The sequence below is a fragment of the Phaenicophaeus curvirostris genome, chromosome 13 (assembly GCF_032191515.1).
Source record: "Phaenicophaeus curvirostris isolate KB17595 chromosome 13, BPBGC_Pcur_1.0, whole genome shotgun sequence".
In the NCBI taxonomy this organism is placed as follows: domain Eukaryota; kingdom Metazoa; phylum Chordata; class Aves; order Cuculiformes; family Cuculidae; genus Phaenicophaeus; species Phaenicophaeus curvirostris.
Window position 1 is genome coordinate 1,497,164 of NC_091404.1, and position 14,627 is coordinate 1,511,790.

The window sequence follows — 14,627 nt, forward strand, 5'->3', positions numbered from 1 at the left end:
TTAATTTTGGTGCAGCAGCTGAGGGATCCCTCAAGGCCCATTTAGCTGGATTTTCGGCTTGACAGCCTCATGGACGTTTCCTTTGAACGCTGCTGCTGCTGGTTTTGCCCATGGTTCTTTACTCACCGATGTCTGTTCTTTGCACAGGTCTCCTGCCGCCAAGCCTCAGACTGGTTACCTCATCAGGTTGGTATAGAGCAGCATATATTTGGGCTATAGGGGAAGAAGTACTAGATGGAGAGCAACAAACATAAAAAATACTGCTATCTCTTGGGTTCTCCTCTTAGTTAGGAATGTTCCAAACCTCAGGGAGTATCTTAGTGAAGAGAGAGCCCTGAGTATTTTATTTAACAGGTAGTTTGGTGGTGATGTTAACAGAAAATCAGATCTCCTGTGTGATACAATGATCATACATGGAAGAATTATCATGCTCTGAAAATGTGATCAGCGCAGCGCCAGTGGTGGGACTCGTGTGCTGCAGCTTCCTCTGACACATGGTATGATGGGGAACTTGGCAGCGTTGGGTTTGTGGTTGGACTTGATGGCCTTCACGGTCTTTTCCGACCTAAACGATTCCATGGGCTGTTGACCATGGGGACTCTGATGCTTCTGTAATCCCAAACCAGCCAGCCCTGTGATACCGTACCCACACCTGTGTGCAAGGTAATTTCACAGTGGTGTCTAAGGCCAGGGAGTAGGAGGATGGAACTTGCTTCAAGATGACTTTCCAAGGAGGGACCACCTAATTCTCATTGTCCTGAGGCAGCACATTCCTCCCTACAGGATACGCAGACACTGTTCAGCCAAAGAGTGGCTGCAAGTCTCTTAATTTTAATTCCAAACTCTGTCCTGCTAAAGCATGTCTCTCTTCTCTCCAGAGGAGTGTTCACAAGAACCATCGATAAGACCTCTTCTGTGCCAGATTCTTCATCTCATAATGAACCACAAAAACGGTACGAATGTGTCTTTCTCTTCTCAATGAAAATGAGCTTTAAATACTGCATATATTTCTAGTCATCCTTTTACTTTAGTCAATGCTTGTGGGCTTCCATTGAGCTCACTATGTCCTTGTGAGATGCTGGAAGATGTGGCTGTTCATTTAACAGCTCCACCCTGCAGATGAGGGAAAAAGAAAGGGCATCAAACTGTCTCACCAGAGCATGGGATGGCACTTGGCTGGGAAAGTACTCATGGAATTGGGGTTGATTCGTCAAATAGTTCTGAGTGGGGTACAAATCACAAGGGATCCTTGCAAAGCTGCAATGCTTCAGTTTGATGTGGTTAATGTGGTGGGTTTGGGGTTTTTTTTGGAAACCTGTCTTGTGAGAGACACATTTAATTGTAGTAAGCGAGATCTAAGCATGGCTCTGATCTGAGCAGCTGTTGCACCTCAAATGAAACCTTTTGAAACCACATTTCCCCCCTGTTTTGGTTCATCTGGGGAGAAGGAGGATGCTGAAAGAGGGGAGATTGAGATGAGATCTTAGGGAGAAATGTTTTGGTGTGAGGGTGGGGAGGCCCTGGCCCAGGTTGCCCAGAGCAGGGGTGGCTGCCCCATCCCTGGAGGTGTTCAAGGGCAGGTTGGATGGGGCTTGGAGCAACCGGATCCAGTGGGAGGTGTCCCTGCCCATGGCATGGGGTTGGTCTGGATGAGCTTTAAGATCCTGTCCCACCCAAACCATTCTAGGATTCTATAAGGTGTCCCTTCTCACTGGTGGGTCCTGGGTCAGGGTAGCACCATCCCATGGAAGGGTATGCCCATACTGGCTCTGACAACTCACAGGGGACTTAGGGGAGCAAAGTAGACATTAAATCCTAGTCCAAGGCAGTGAAAAGAGGGGAAGTGCTACTATTAAATCAAATGACATTCCCTGAATTAAGAGAGAAGGTCTTTGGGATCACTCTGTTTTCCCCCAATATATGGAGCATGAGCTCACCTAGGGCAGAGGGAGGAGAAGGGTGAGAGCTCAGGAGGCTGGTGTTAACAGATGTGGTTTGTGCCACTTGCAGCCCTGCCGCGAAGGGACACAGCCTGGGCCGCTCCTCCTCTGGCTACAGGATGACCACTGAGGATTACAAGAAACTGTGAGTGTGCGAAGGGGAAGGGCCCTTTCTGTCCGTGTGCAGGCTCAGCAGCACATGAGCTTCGCCAATGAAACCACCTGTACGGGGATGTGGGGCCAGGTGTGGCTTCATCAGCCGAGCACTACAAAGTTTCCCTACAAACTGAAGCAGTTCTCAGTCTACCTCCAGGCCTGTGTGGGCTATAAGGCCTTCTTGGAACTGATAACACCCTTTGTATGGAGCAAATTTTAGCACTTGCTAATAATTAAGGCAGCAAACTGGTGGCTGCAGCCTGAGGACCTGGTTTGCAGCGTTGCTGGCCTTTCTGAAACGGGGAGAAAGGAGGAGCCTTGTGGCAGAACAGCACCGCTGGCATTTCTTACACAGCTTTTCATGTCAAAGACAGTGGCTCTAATCTGAAATGCAGCTGAGCATTTACTGTGAACCAGCCTCTAGTCTTAATCCCTACACTAAGAAAACAAAACCCTGTGAGAACACACGTTCCCAACGTGTGTGACAAATAAAAGTGTTTTCCTCTCCTTCCTGTGACACTTGTAGAGTCTGAACCCCTTTCCGCATCCCCTGCCTTCTGGTTTGCGTTGGGCTCTGCAGTTTCCAGAGGCGGGTCCCTAACCCTGGCTCACCCCTTTCCTTTCTTTTCCAGAGCTCCCTACAACGTCAAGCAAAAATCAGTGGACGTGGATGAGGAGGACGTGCCTTTTACTCCAGATGAACATAAAAAAAGGTATCCCCTCCAGTAACCTCCTCTCTCTTGCAGGGGCAGTAACAAGTGGACTCGTTCAGCTTAACTCATCCTTGCTGGGAGGATCAGTTCGATGGTGATTAGAGCTGAGCCATTAGGACTGATTGCAATAAAATAATAATAAGCAGATATTTCTACACAGAGCGCATTTATGCCCACGGGCGACTGTGCTCCCAACAAGATATAATTAAAAGCCTGACGTGATTCAACCTGACAGCAGACCCCAATTAATTTGGCAGCTGGAAGTAGGTTGTGGAATCCATCGGCTGCGTAGTGTCTTTGTGAAAAGAGAGATGTCCTGGCAGCAATGGGAAGAGTCTATTGCCCACCGCCTACGTGTGCATCTCCGAGTCTGGACCACTTGGAGACTTTCTTCTAAGTTCAGATCCAGACAGAGCTCTCGTTTGCGTACCAGGAGTAGAATGTGTTTTGTCTGTGTGGTAGATCGTGAGCCAGCAGTGCCTTGGTAGGCAAGAGGGCCAAATGTGTCCCGAGGTGCATCCAGCACAGCATCGCTGGCAATTGTCCCGTTCTGCTCCGTACTAGGGCAGCCCCACCTCGAGCACTGGGGGCAGGTTTGGGATCCATAGGATAAAAATGATCTAAAGATACTGGAGAGCATCCAGAGGAGGGCATGGAGTTGGGGAAGGGTTTAGAGAGGAAGAGTGTAAGGAGCAGCTGTAGTCACGGAGTCTGTTCAGCCTGGAGAAGAGGAGACTGAGGAGAGAACTCATCGTGTTCTGCAGCTTCCTCACCAGGGGAGGAGGAGGAGCAGGGACTGAGCTTTTCTCTCTGGCCACCAGCGACAGGACTGGAGGGAATGGCAGGAAGATGCGTCAGGGGAGGGTTAGATTGGATATGAGGACAAGGTTCTTCCCCAGAGGGTGGTGGAGCCCTGGAACAGCTCCCAGGGAAGCAGTCACAGCACCAAACCTAACAATATTGCAGAAGCAGGGGCACCTGTCCAAGGCCCTCAGCCCCACGGTGTGAACGTTGGGGTGTCCTGTGCAGGGACAGGAGTTGAACTCAATGGGCCAGTGTCCTTGTTGCTTTCAGTTGAGTTTCTGAAGATGCTTTTCCTGAGATACAAGACTTTTGCAAATGAAAACTTGGTCATTTACCCACTGGGGATTTACTGGGAGGAATCCTTTTTGGAGATCTGCACTTATCCCTTTGTCCATTTGGTGGGACTGATATGTGTATAGACACGTACAGGCCGTGTAATGTGTCAGCCACAAAGCCTGTATCTCATTTCTTTGTCCCATTCTTTGCAATATTGCAACAACCCAGGTCTTGAAAAGGGCAACCCTTTCTATCCCCCTGGAAGAGGAAGTATTCTTGGTTTTGCCTGATGCTTTGTATCCACGTGAAAGGGCTGTGGCCCAGCCTGAGTGATACTAAAGAAGAAGATAAGGCATCCTTACTCCTCTTAGCTCTGGCTGGATTTCTGCCACCCAGAATGTGGGGGCTCTGTCAGGGTTAACAGAAGAGGCTCCACTGCATTGATCACCTGTTGCTTCTTCAGTGCTACACCCAGCAGCCACTGACAGTGTGAGCAGAATGTGACCCCTTCCCTCCTTTCCAGGACAGAGGCGGCCAACAGTGTCCTGAGACGCACTGCCAGCAGGGAACGCGCTTACGTCCTCTCAGCTGCCAAGAAAAGCAATGGGTGAGTCTTCAGCGTGGAAGCATGGGGCAGGAGACAGAGGGGTGGTGGCCCAAGACTCTGTGAAGGCAATGGGTGCCATTCCAGTGAGTGGAGAGGACTCAGCCGCTGTCTGTAGAGAAGCTGAGTGCACTCAGTTGGCCAAGGAGGCCAACAGCATCCTGGCTTGGATCAGCCATGGGGTGGGCAGCAGGAGCTGGGAAGGGATCGTCCCCCTGGACTTCGTATTGGTGAGGCCGCACCTCAAATCCTGGATTCAGTTTTGGGCCCCTCAGTGCAAGAAAGACCTTGAGGGGTTGGAGCGCATCCAGAGAAGGGAACAGAGCTGGGAAAGGGTCTGGAGCCCAGGGGCTCTGGGAGTGGCTGAGGGACCTGGGGCTTTTTAGCCTGGAGAAAAGGAGGTTGAGGGGAGACCTCATTGCTCTCTGCAGCTCCTGGAAAGGAGGTTGTGGTGCAGCGGGTGCTTGTCCGTTCTCCCAAGTGAAAAGGGATCAGGACAGGAGGAAATGGCCTCAAGTTGCACAGTACAAGTTTAGATTGGATATTAGGGAAAAATTCCTTCCTGGAAGAGTGATGAAGCACTGACAGAGGCTGCCCAGGGCAGTGGTGGAGTCTCCAACCTTGGAAGCATTCCAAAACTGTGTAGAGGTGGCACTTGGGGACGCGGTTTAGCAGGCACAGTGGGACTGGGCGGATGGTTGGACTGGATGAGTTCAGAGGTCTTTTCTGACCTCAATCGTTCTATGATTCTCTATCCACAAGTATCTATAGAGCTCCTCTAGGAGTCTTGGGGATTCTTCCTTACTGAGAGGGATGAAATATCAGGAAGAGAAAAACCAAGGTAGCCCCTAATTCCCTAGGGTCAGCAATCCAGACCTCAGTTTTCAGACTCGGTTCTTAACACTGATCTCTCCATTTTTGTTGCGTGTAAGGGGAGAATCAGAACGAATATAAACTGCATCCAGTACAGAGTTTGCCTCTACATTGTGTTTGGAATTTATGGAATCCAGGTTCTTAGTTGCAGTTTCAAAATGGTTCTCTGGGGAAAAAGAACCTAGCAGTGCTGTGGGGGTGTGCAGTGAAGGTTGTGTGGGAGCTGCTGTTGTTCAGGGCTCTGCTGTCCATCTCTTTCCTGGGTGGGTGTATAAAAGCAGATCTCCCAGGAGCCACGTGAGTGACTTCTTTTGCTGCACGCTTTCACTGTGAATCCTTTTCCTCTTGACATAACTCAGGGTGACACAATGAGGCACCAGGAGGTTGGTGGTGTGGGAGGAAAGCAGGGAGGGGATGCGCTAGCAACACTCGCCTGTGCCCAGAATGAGAGAAGGACTTGGGTCGGATTCAAAAGGACATTGAGAGTGTTTGCCCTCGCTGCCAGTTCCCCCGATGCTCTGAGAATCAAGTGGGGTGGAGGGAAGAAGGCTGGTGTGCAGGAAGGAAAACAGCCATCAGGAAGGTATACAATTAAAAATGCCCCGTGGGGAAGCTTCTTCACAGGTTATAAATAGCTGCTCTTCCTATTTTTATTTCCTCTGCGCTGTAATTGGCACAGGTCTAACAGACCTGGTCACCACCAACTGTTGTTGTATGGCCCCTTAATGCCTCGCACCACACGGGTCAGTGATGGATCGCGGAGACTGTGGGGCAGCTGCCCCTGCCCAAGGCATGTCTTTACCTCCAAACTTCTAACTGTTGCCTTGATGCTTCCTTTACAGCAGCCCAACACAAGAATTCCCACCTTTGTTCGCCAAGAGGTAGGTCCCAGAGCCCCTGGAGGTACTGCTGGGGTTGTGCATCTGCGTTCTCCAGCAGGGCTGCTATTCAGTGCTGGGATAGGAGATCCCCGGGTGTTTCAAAGCGCAGGAGGGACCCTTCCCTTAAAAAGGAAGCTCTGGATTGAGTTGTCCTGGCTTTTGAGAGCCCACGGTGTGGTAAACACCAAGAATACCATCCTGGGGATGCTTTGGGAAATGTGGAGAGGTTCATTCACTGCCTGTCTTCTTCCAGCGAAGGCTGGTTCCAGCCAGCACAGTGAATGCTCTTCAGGCTGCAGGTATTTTAAGTTCTAAAGCAGTCGATACAATAAGGAAATGAGCCTAGGACTGTCTTTTGAATTTAAGCATTCAGCTGATGCTATTTGTAAAGCGACTGTGACAGCAAAATGCCTCTGATTTGGGCTGAAGATCTTACCTCATTCACGCGCTTGGGATGCTCAGCAGTAGCAGAGCACAGGGAGCACGAGGAGCAGGGAAAGCCTGCCTCTAGGGAAAACAGAAGGAAAACATGGCTTAAGGGAAAACAAGAATAAGCCACCTGAATTAGCTACCAGTGGGGAATGGGAAGCAGTGATCTCTGTCTCTCTTTTTGCCTTTTGAAAGAATTGAGATAGAAGAAGAGGAAGGACAGCAGAGGAGGAGTCCAACTGGGTCTGACTCACGCAGGTTTACGCTGGATCACAACAGGTATTTCCCTCATCCTGGAGTAGCGTCTTGTCTGGCTTTGCTTTTAGGGCACACTGAATTGCCATCTTTGCAGAGAAAATCATAGAATTTTTTGATTGGAAGAGAGCTTTGAGATCATTGAGCCCAACCATCCCTGTCCACTAATAAAACAGAACACTGAGGATCTCCTCTTTTAAACCCCTCCAGGGATGGGGACTCCACCACTGCCCTGGGCAGCAGCTCCAGTGCCTGAGAACCGTTTTGGTGAAGGAATTTGTCCTAACATCCAATCTAAACCTCCTGTGGTGTAACTTGAGGCCATTTCCTCTCTTCCTATTTCTTGTTCCTGGGAGAAGAGACCAACACCCACCTTGCTCCAGCCTCCCTTCTGGGAGCTGCAGAGAGCGATGAGGTCTCATCTCAGCCTCCTCTTCTCCAGGCTGAGAAGCCCCAGGGCCCTCAGCCACTCCTTGTAGGACTTGTTCTCCAGCCCCTTTCCCAGCCTCATTGCCCTCCTTTGGGCACACAGGTGACAGCACTGACCTGCCAGGCTGCAGCTCTCTGAACCCAGCGAGAGATGAAGGATTCTCAAAAGAGTCTTCTCAGAAAATCGTCATGCCTTTTTCTTCCAAAAAGGGAAAGATCTGAAATGGAAAAGGACCTCAAATAACTTGGTAGAACAAATGGGCAAGCACAGGGCTGGGGCCAGAGTGGCATAAAGCATCCAACTGGCAGCCCTGGGTTGAACTGCAGGCCAGTGTGAGTTATATGGAGTAAACTTGCCTCTGAACCCCTCTCCTGATCACACTCCCCAGCCCAATCCATCTTGTCTTCACAAGGTGCTCGTGTGCCCCAGGAATGCACCTGGCAACACTGCTGGAAAGACAACTGGCAGGAGGAGCCAGAGCAGCCATCACATAGCAGGGATTTTCTTTTACCAGGCAACTTGGCTGCGTGAACTGACCCCATCATCTAGCCACGAAATACTTGATACCTCATTATTTCCAGTCCCCTGAGCCAGCTCTCGGCTTTTGTGAGACTTTAGATTTAATTATTCTGCTGTGATGTCAATAGAGAGGTGTGACCACAGACGGTTGAGGTTCATTATCTTTAAATCGATCTTTGCTTCCATGGGAAGTGTTAGCCTGGTTTCAAGCCCCCAGTCCCTGTCACAGGTCACTGTGAAGCCCAAGGGGAAGCAGAGCCATACGGAGCTGTGGCAGAGAGGCCGGAGCATCCCCAGGGATGTGACAGCTGAGCACGGACTGTCCCTGGTGCAAAGGGGCAGCAGTGACACCATCCCCTCATCCACACTGCTCAAGTGTGGCTGACAAGGCAACATTTGCCCTAAGAGGGAGAATCATTCTCTGTTTTCCAGCAGATTCAGTTAATTTGGGTTTCAATGCTCTATTCCCACTCAGAAGTGTGGCGTGATGCCAGGCAGCAGCATCATGAGCTTCTCTGCCACTCTGGTCTGTCGTGGGCCCAGCAGGGAGTCCAATAGATGAGATTTTTCAGCCTGAAATGCTTTATTTTCAGGATGAAGGAGCCGCCTCGTGAATTCTGGTAGCAGCTTTGTGCCGTGGTGGGGCAGGTTTGAGGCAGGGCTGGGAAGCAGTTCCCCTCCTCTCCTCGCGTGTTACACACACAAACACAGTGCAACCAATTTGTAAATTCTCTGAACTTGAGTCTCTGCACTAGAGGAAGTTGATTTTTTTAGTGCAAACTCAAACACTAGGGATAGAAACAGCTCCAGCTGTGCAGACAGGAGAAGCCAGCGTCTAAAAACCGAGCGTACTGGTGCTGGGGCAGGCAGTGAGTCACATGGGCACAACCATGCACAGGGGCAACTGCCATGCAAACCCTTGAACAGGAGAAGACACCCAAAAAAATCTCCTGTCTTTAATGATTTGTTACTTGGTTTGGTTTCTTTTTTTTTTGTCAGTACTAATGGGCTAAGAAAAACCACCACTGAGTCTTCCTGGAATGAGCCAAAGACGACAGCAGCGTCTCCCTCCAGGTAAGTGTTACAGCACAACCAGGACGTCTTGGACCATGAGGATGATCCAAGGGCTGGAGAACCTCCTGTATGAGGACAGGCTGGGAAAGTTGGGGCTGGTCAGCCTGGAAAAGAGAAGGCTGTGGGGAGACCTTAGAGCAGCTTCGAGTGCTGAAAGGGGCTCCAGGAAGGCTGGGGAGGGGCTCTGGATCAGGGAGGGCAGGGACAGGATGAGGGGGAATGTTTTGAGCTGCAAGAGGGGAGATTGAGATGAGATCTCAGGAAGAAATGTTTTGGTGTGAGGGTGGGGAGGCCCTGGCCCAGGTTGCCCAGAGCAGGGGTGGCTGCCCCATCCCTGGAGGGGTTCAAGGCCAGGCTGGATGGGGCTTGGAGCCCCTGATGCAGTGGGAGGTGTCTCTGCCCATGGCAGAGGGTGGGACTGGATGGACTTTGAGGTTCCTTCCCACCCAAACCAGTCTATGTTTCTTTGCTCTTTGGCAGCTGTATCAGGCCCTCCACTAAGCTGTAGGTAAGAGACATCCATAGACACCTTCCAGGAGGTGAAATGAAGAAAACTTGTCAGCCTCATATGCGGGAGGCTTCTCTTAGATGCAAACAGCTGTTTTCAAAAGTTTTTATGCCTGAAATCCTTATTATGTCCTGCAAGGATTGGACAATATCCTGCAAAAAGTGTTTAAAACCTGAAAGGAAAAAGCCCTAAAGGAAAAACCTCAAACACGCTGAACTCCTCACCAAATATGCGCAGGGAAATAATTCTCAATTGCTTTCGATGTTGTCTGTTTGAGTAAATTCATGATTGTAGTATAAAAAGTGTCAAAATAGTTTTCCACAGCCCTGCCAACAGTGCTTTGGTCGCTGCCCTTGTTTGCCGTGTATCATCGACAGAAAACATATTCCTGGCAATATCAGGGCCTTTAGTTGAAAAAATGCTACTGATAAGATGACTTTGTAAGTGAATGCTTTGAAACCAGTGATGTTCGGTTTCCATTCTATTTATTCTCAGGAAGAAATGCCTGAAGGGAGGAAACTTGGCTGGCTGCAGCATGGAGCTGCTTTGCTTGGGCATGACAGCTTTTTTCTCTTTGCTTTCTCTTGCAGCACTGAACCAGGCAGTCAGAACCAAACAGTCACAGCCTCAAGTGAAACTTCAGAGCGAAGCTCCACTGCTGCTGAAATCAGGTAGGGCTGCTGGCCCTTTGTCATCGTAAAGCTCTGCAGGGTTTGGCTCTGCTTGTAGTGGTTCCCAGATACACATGGTTGTTCTGGACACAGTGCAGTCATGGAACAATAAACGCTATCACACAGGGAGTCTAAGAAAGCAGCACTTTACAAAAGTGTTAACAATCTGTGAGGAAATACACCCAGATGGAAGCTGTGGGTCTCCTGCAGCTTGAAATTATCCAGTTCTTCCTGATGAGAATGTGAGCGCCAAGACTATGGACTTCCTATCTCCTAAACTCTGCTGCCCCATCCCTGGAGGTGTTCAAGGCCAGGTTAGATGGGGCTTTGAGCACCTTGATCCAGTGGGAGGTGTCCCTGCCCATGGCAGGAGGTGGGACTGGATGGGCTTTCTGATTCTCATTTTAAACCAGCCCCTGCACTGTTTGGAGCACGCTTCCAACAAGCACCTTGCTGTTCAGTTCCTGTGCCTCATATTGTGTCCCCTTATCTCCCTACCTAATTGTTCTTGCTGGTTTGCTTGCAGAAATGGTGAAAGCAGGCAGGCTTCTACTGGAAAATCCTCATCTGAAACTGTGCTGCAGCATGGGGATGGGTAAGAAGTTGAGAAAAGCTGCTCTGTGCTGCTGAACATAAGGCATAACTCTGCTTTTTGCTCAGAAATAGCAAGTATCTGCTAGTGGTCTCAGACAGATGGGATCTCTCCAGTCATGGTCCTGGGCTCCTCTCCAAGAGCATCATCTGCTGACTAGGCTACAACACGTCATTTTTCTCTACTCTCCCTTCTCCTCCCTCAAGGATTTTCCGCTCTGGCTCAGTCCCTAAAGAGTCCGCTTCATGCCTTTTGGTTTTACTGCTCCAATTGCCCTCCCGCTGCCATTCCCTGGGGAGCTTCTTCCACCTGCCAGGGATGTGTTGAACCTCAGTTGCTGCTGGGTTGTCCTCATGTTGGTTCTGGTCCTCTGCACCCTGTAGGGGATCTGAACAATAGAAAAGTGTTAAAAGCTCTGTTGTGTGGAGGAGAACCTGAGAAAGAAGGAACTGATTGCAGACCTAAAGGCGTGGGTACAGGTGCTGGACACGTGAAGAGGTAGAGCTGGAACACTGAGCGGCTACATGGGTGAAACAGGAGCCTGGCAGCTGAGGGCAGGGAAGGTTCTTGTCCTCCTGAGAGAGGTCACTCCCACCTTGTCCACCTGCCTCGGTGTTTATCCTCTGGACTAGGAACATTCCAAGTTTTTAAAATATACTCGGCATTAGCAGGGCTCTTTTTGTTGGCAGTGTTCCTGCTGGGAGTTTTTGGTTGTGCCTGGACTGAACCAGGCAGAGCCATACGTGTGGCCTCCCCTTTCGCTCCGATGCGCTTAGGCAGCTGTAGAAGGTTTGGGATTTGCCAAATGAGGTTTTGTAGCACGTATGGTTAATTGCAACTCACTCTCCATCTCCATCAGTGACGATAAATCTAGGGGTGTTCTTAAATCGATATCTTGGGCTGAAGCAAAGTCTAGAGGGCTTGAGAAAAGTAGAGGCTGGGCTGTTGTCATGGTCATTCAGCTGAAGCCCATGAATACATCCTTGTGTGTCACTGCAGGGACAGCCTGATTACAGCACACTCATTGTGTCTGGGGTCGTTTGGGTCACGTAGCTGCTCCTAATTGTGAGTCGTTCTCCCAGGGAAAAGAGAGGATGCCTCATTACTTAGACCACCTAAAACCAGAGAGAGAGTAATTGGCAGGGAGGGAAGGAGACAGACGCGCAGCTTGACAGGTCTGGGGGCGTGAAAGATGGGTGCAGGGTCCAGCTGGTGGGCCTCTCGGAACGCCTTTCTGACCCCTGGGTGGAGAAAAGCACAGCTGCCGCTGGACCTGCTGTGCTCGGGAGAGACGCTGGACCAGGCTGCCCAGGGCCGTGATGGAGCCGTGGTGGAGCCTCCATCCCTGGAGGGGTTCAAAACCTGTAGCCGTGGCACCTGCGGACGTGGTTTAGCGGGCACAGTGGGGTTGGTCTGGGTAAGCTGAGAGGTCTTTTCCAACCTTAATGATTCCATGTTTCTAAGCTTGGCCCTTCCTATCTGGATATGTTGCTTTATCCCCGTTTTTTTGCTCTTCCTGGCTGGACGTTAGCATGCGGCTCTAGGGTGGCCCAACATAAGTGCTGTCAGGTCACAGCTCACTGTTGATTTCCCTTTTCTAGTGACAAACCTCTGAAGAAAGAGTCTGAGACGTTCCCATGGGATGAACCGGCCCCCAGAGCAACCGTGGTTTCCACAGATGGGAGGTAGGGTTAGTGTGAAATTCCTTTATTGAGTTGAGCGTTGGGCAAACCATAAAAAACTGCTCTTGAGCTGTCAGAAAACCCGGAATGGATATTTACGGGTAGAAAAATGTGGTTCAGTCTGTGCTTTGCAGCACTGCAGCAGTTTCTCTAATATTTTATTTAAGAAAGGGGGAAAAAAAAGAAAACACTGTCCTCTTCAATAAAATATTTGTTAGTTTGTTCCAATTTTTTCTTTAGTTTCTATGATAAGAAAAAGGGATCACTTCTGTGGGTCATTTCTGCATTTTCTGGGTTTATTACCAAATGTAAAGGAATTCTGGAATGTGATATTTTTAATTTTTGTAACAGCATGGGGAGGTTCACACTCGGCTGTCTCTCTAGGTCCTCACGCACCACCCACCGATTCAGTTTTGCCACAGAAGACCCCTTAGAAAAAAACAAAAATCAAACAAAACCCCCAAACCCAAAGAGAAAAGGAAACCACGCATCCTGTAAACTGTGGTAAACCAAAAAGTTCAGTGATGAGGAAAAGTTGTGTCCTGACTGTAAGGCGTTGTGGAAATGGTAAAAGATCCCATACTCCTAGGCAGGGCAGTGTAGCTGAGCTGGTTGTTGTCTCCAAATCATAGAATCACGAATGGTTTGGGTTGGAAGGGAGCTCAAAGCCCATCCAGTTCCACCCCTGCCATGGGCAGGGACACCTCCCACTGCATCAGGGGACTCAAAGCCCCATCCAGCCTGGCCTTGAACACCTCTAATGTCCAAATGAAATCCACCAGCACAGCTTTGCTTGCCCTTTGTGTGTGAGAACCACCCATCCTTGCCCCTCCAGGACATGTCCTAGGCTGGCTCCTACCCTTCCCGTGGCCACCAGCCCTTCTGGCAGGCAACCAGAATAGCTGATAGCCAGCGGGGCTGCTTAGCCTGGGCTCCGTGCTGTGCTCATCTTCACTGCTTTCGGTGGACTTTACTAGAAACCACTGGTTTCGTCTGCTCCAGAGAGCTCGGTGAAGTTGGAGGGTGCTTCCCAGTGATCCAGTGAAGGTGACCGAAACAACTCAGGGCCTGCCTGTTCTGTGATGGCACGTGGCAGCCCACCTCACAGCTTGTCTAGGGAGTCTGCACCCACACTGGAAAAAAGGATGGATGGACCTGTTGGAGTGAGTCCAGAGGAGGTCACGGAGATCATACAAGGGCTGGAGAACCTCCTGTACGAGGATAGGCTGAGAGAGTTGGGGCTGGTCAGCCTGGAGAAGAGAAGGCTGTGGGGAGACCTTAGAGCAGCTTCCAGTCCTGAAAGGGGCTCCAGGAAAGCCGGGGAGGGACTCTGGATCAGGGAGGGCAGGGACAGGATGAGAGGAACGGTTTTGAACTGCAAGAGGGGAGATTGAGATGAGATCTTAGGCAGAAATGTTTTGGTGTGAGGGTGGGGAGGCCCTGGCCCAAGTTGCCCAGAGGAGGGGTGGCTGCCCCATCCCTGGAGGTGTTCAAGGCCAGGTTGGATGGGGCTTGGAGCCCCTGATCCAGTGGGAGGTGTCCCTGCCCATGGCTGGGGGTGGGACTGGATGGGCTTTGAGGTCCCTTCCAGCCCAAAACACTCCATGATTCTACGATTGACAAGAAAGGTTGCAAATGCCCAAGAGTAGTGTCTGTGCTTCTGTCCTGCCCGAGAAGGTGGAAGTGAGGGAAGAAGAGCCTCACCCTGTGGTGCTGAGGAGAAGCTGAGTGGGAGCTGTTCCCTCATGGGCCACTCATGTTCATTGCCCACAGCCTGGGAACAAGGAAACCAAAACAGAAGTGGTTTCATCAAGACACCTCAAGTTCCCCGTTGTGCCGGCTCCCCTGAGCCGAGCCGGAGGATGTCAGGGCTGTTCCTTCCCTTCTGTGCGTGCAGATGGAGGGGCCTGTGCTGCAGTTGTGGGCTGCAGGGTATCCCACTGGTTTTGGATGAGTCCTGGCTTGAATTTCCAGATGACTCTATACCACTGGCATCTGTCACATGTTGGTGGTGTTCAGAGATACTAAATGCTCCTTTGGCTCCATCTGCACTGCGTTTCCCCCATTTCTTGCCATTTTACCTGTACAAACAACCTGAGGAGCATCTCTGGGAAGCGTTAGGGATCTCTTCCTCTCTCTGTTATTAAACGCGTAAGAAAATCATTGTAGAACATGACCCAAACCAAAGATGCTTTCTAAAGCTACTTTCTCTCCTTTTCA

The 14,627-nt window shown here is 50.3% G+C and overlaps 1 protein-coding gene across 14 annotated transcripts in view; it reads left to right on the forward strand.

The window, feature by feature from the left end:
- ZNF185 (zinc finger protein 185 with LIM domain) overlaps window positions 1–14,627 on the forward strand; it is a 49,963-nt gene that overhangs the window by 14,696 nt on the left and 20,640 nt on the right. For 11 of the 14 annotated variants that reach the window (XM_069867809.1, XM_069867815.1, XM_069867822.1 and 8 more), the window contains exons 5-15: window positions 148–186; window positions 879–953; window positions 2,011–2,085; window positions 2,729–2,809; window positions 4,413–4,496; window positions 6,209–6,247; window positions 6,872–6,955; window positions 8,880–8,954; window positions 10,053–10,133; window positions 10,660–10,728; window positions 12,327–12,410. In XM_069867809.1, the coding sequence (XP_069723910.1) occupies window positions 148–186; window positions 879–953; window positions 2,011–2,085; window positions 2,729–2,809; window positions 4,413–4,496; window positions 6,209–6,247; window positions 6,872–6,955; window positions 8,880–8,954; window positions 10,053–10,133; window positions 10,660–10,728; window positions 12,327–12,410 (786 nt within the window). The remainder of the gene's footprint in view (window positions 1–147; window positions 187–878; window positions 954–2,010; window positions 2,086–2,728; window positions 2,810–4,412; window positions 4,497–6,208; window positions 6,248–6,871; window positions 6,956–8,879; window positions 8,955–10,052; window positions 10,134–10,659; window positions 10,729–12,326; window positions 12,411–14,627) is intronic. The other 3 variants (XM_069867814.1, XM_069867812.1, XM_069867818.1) reach the window with 3 other exon arrangements.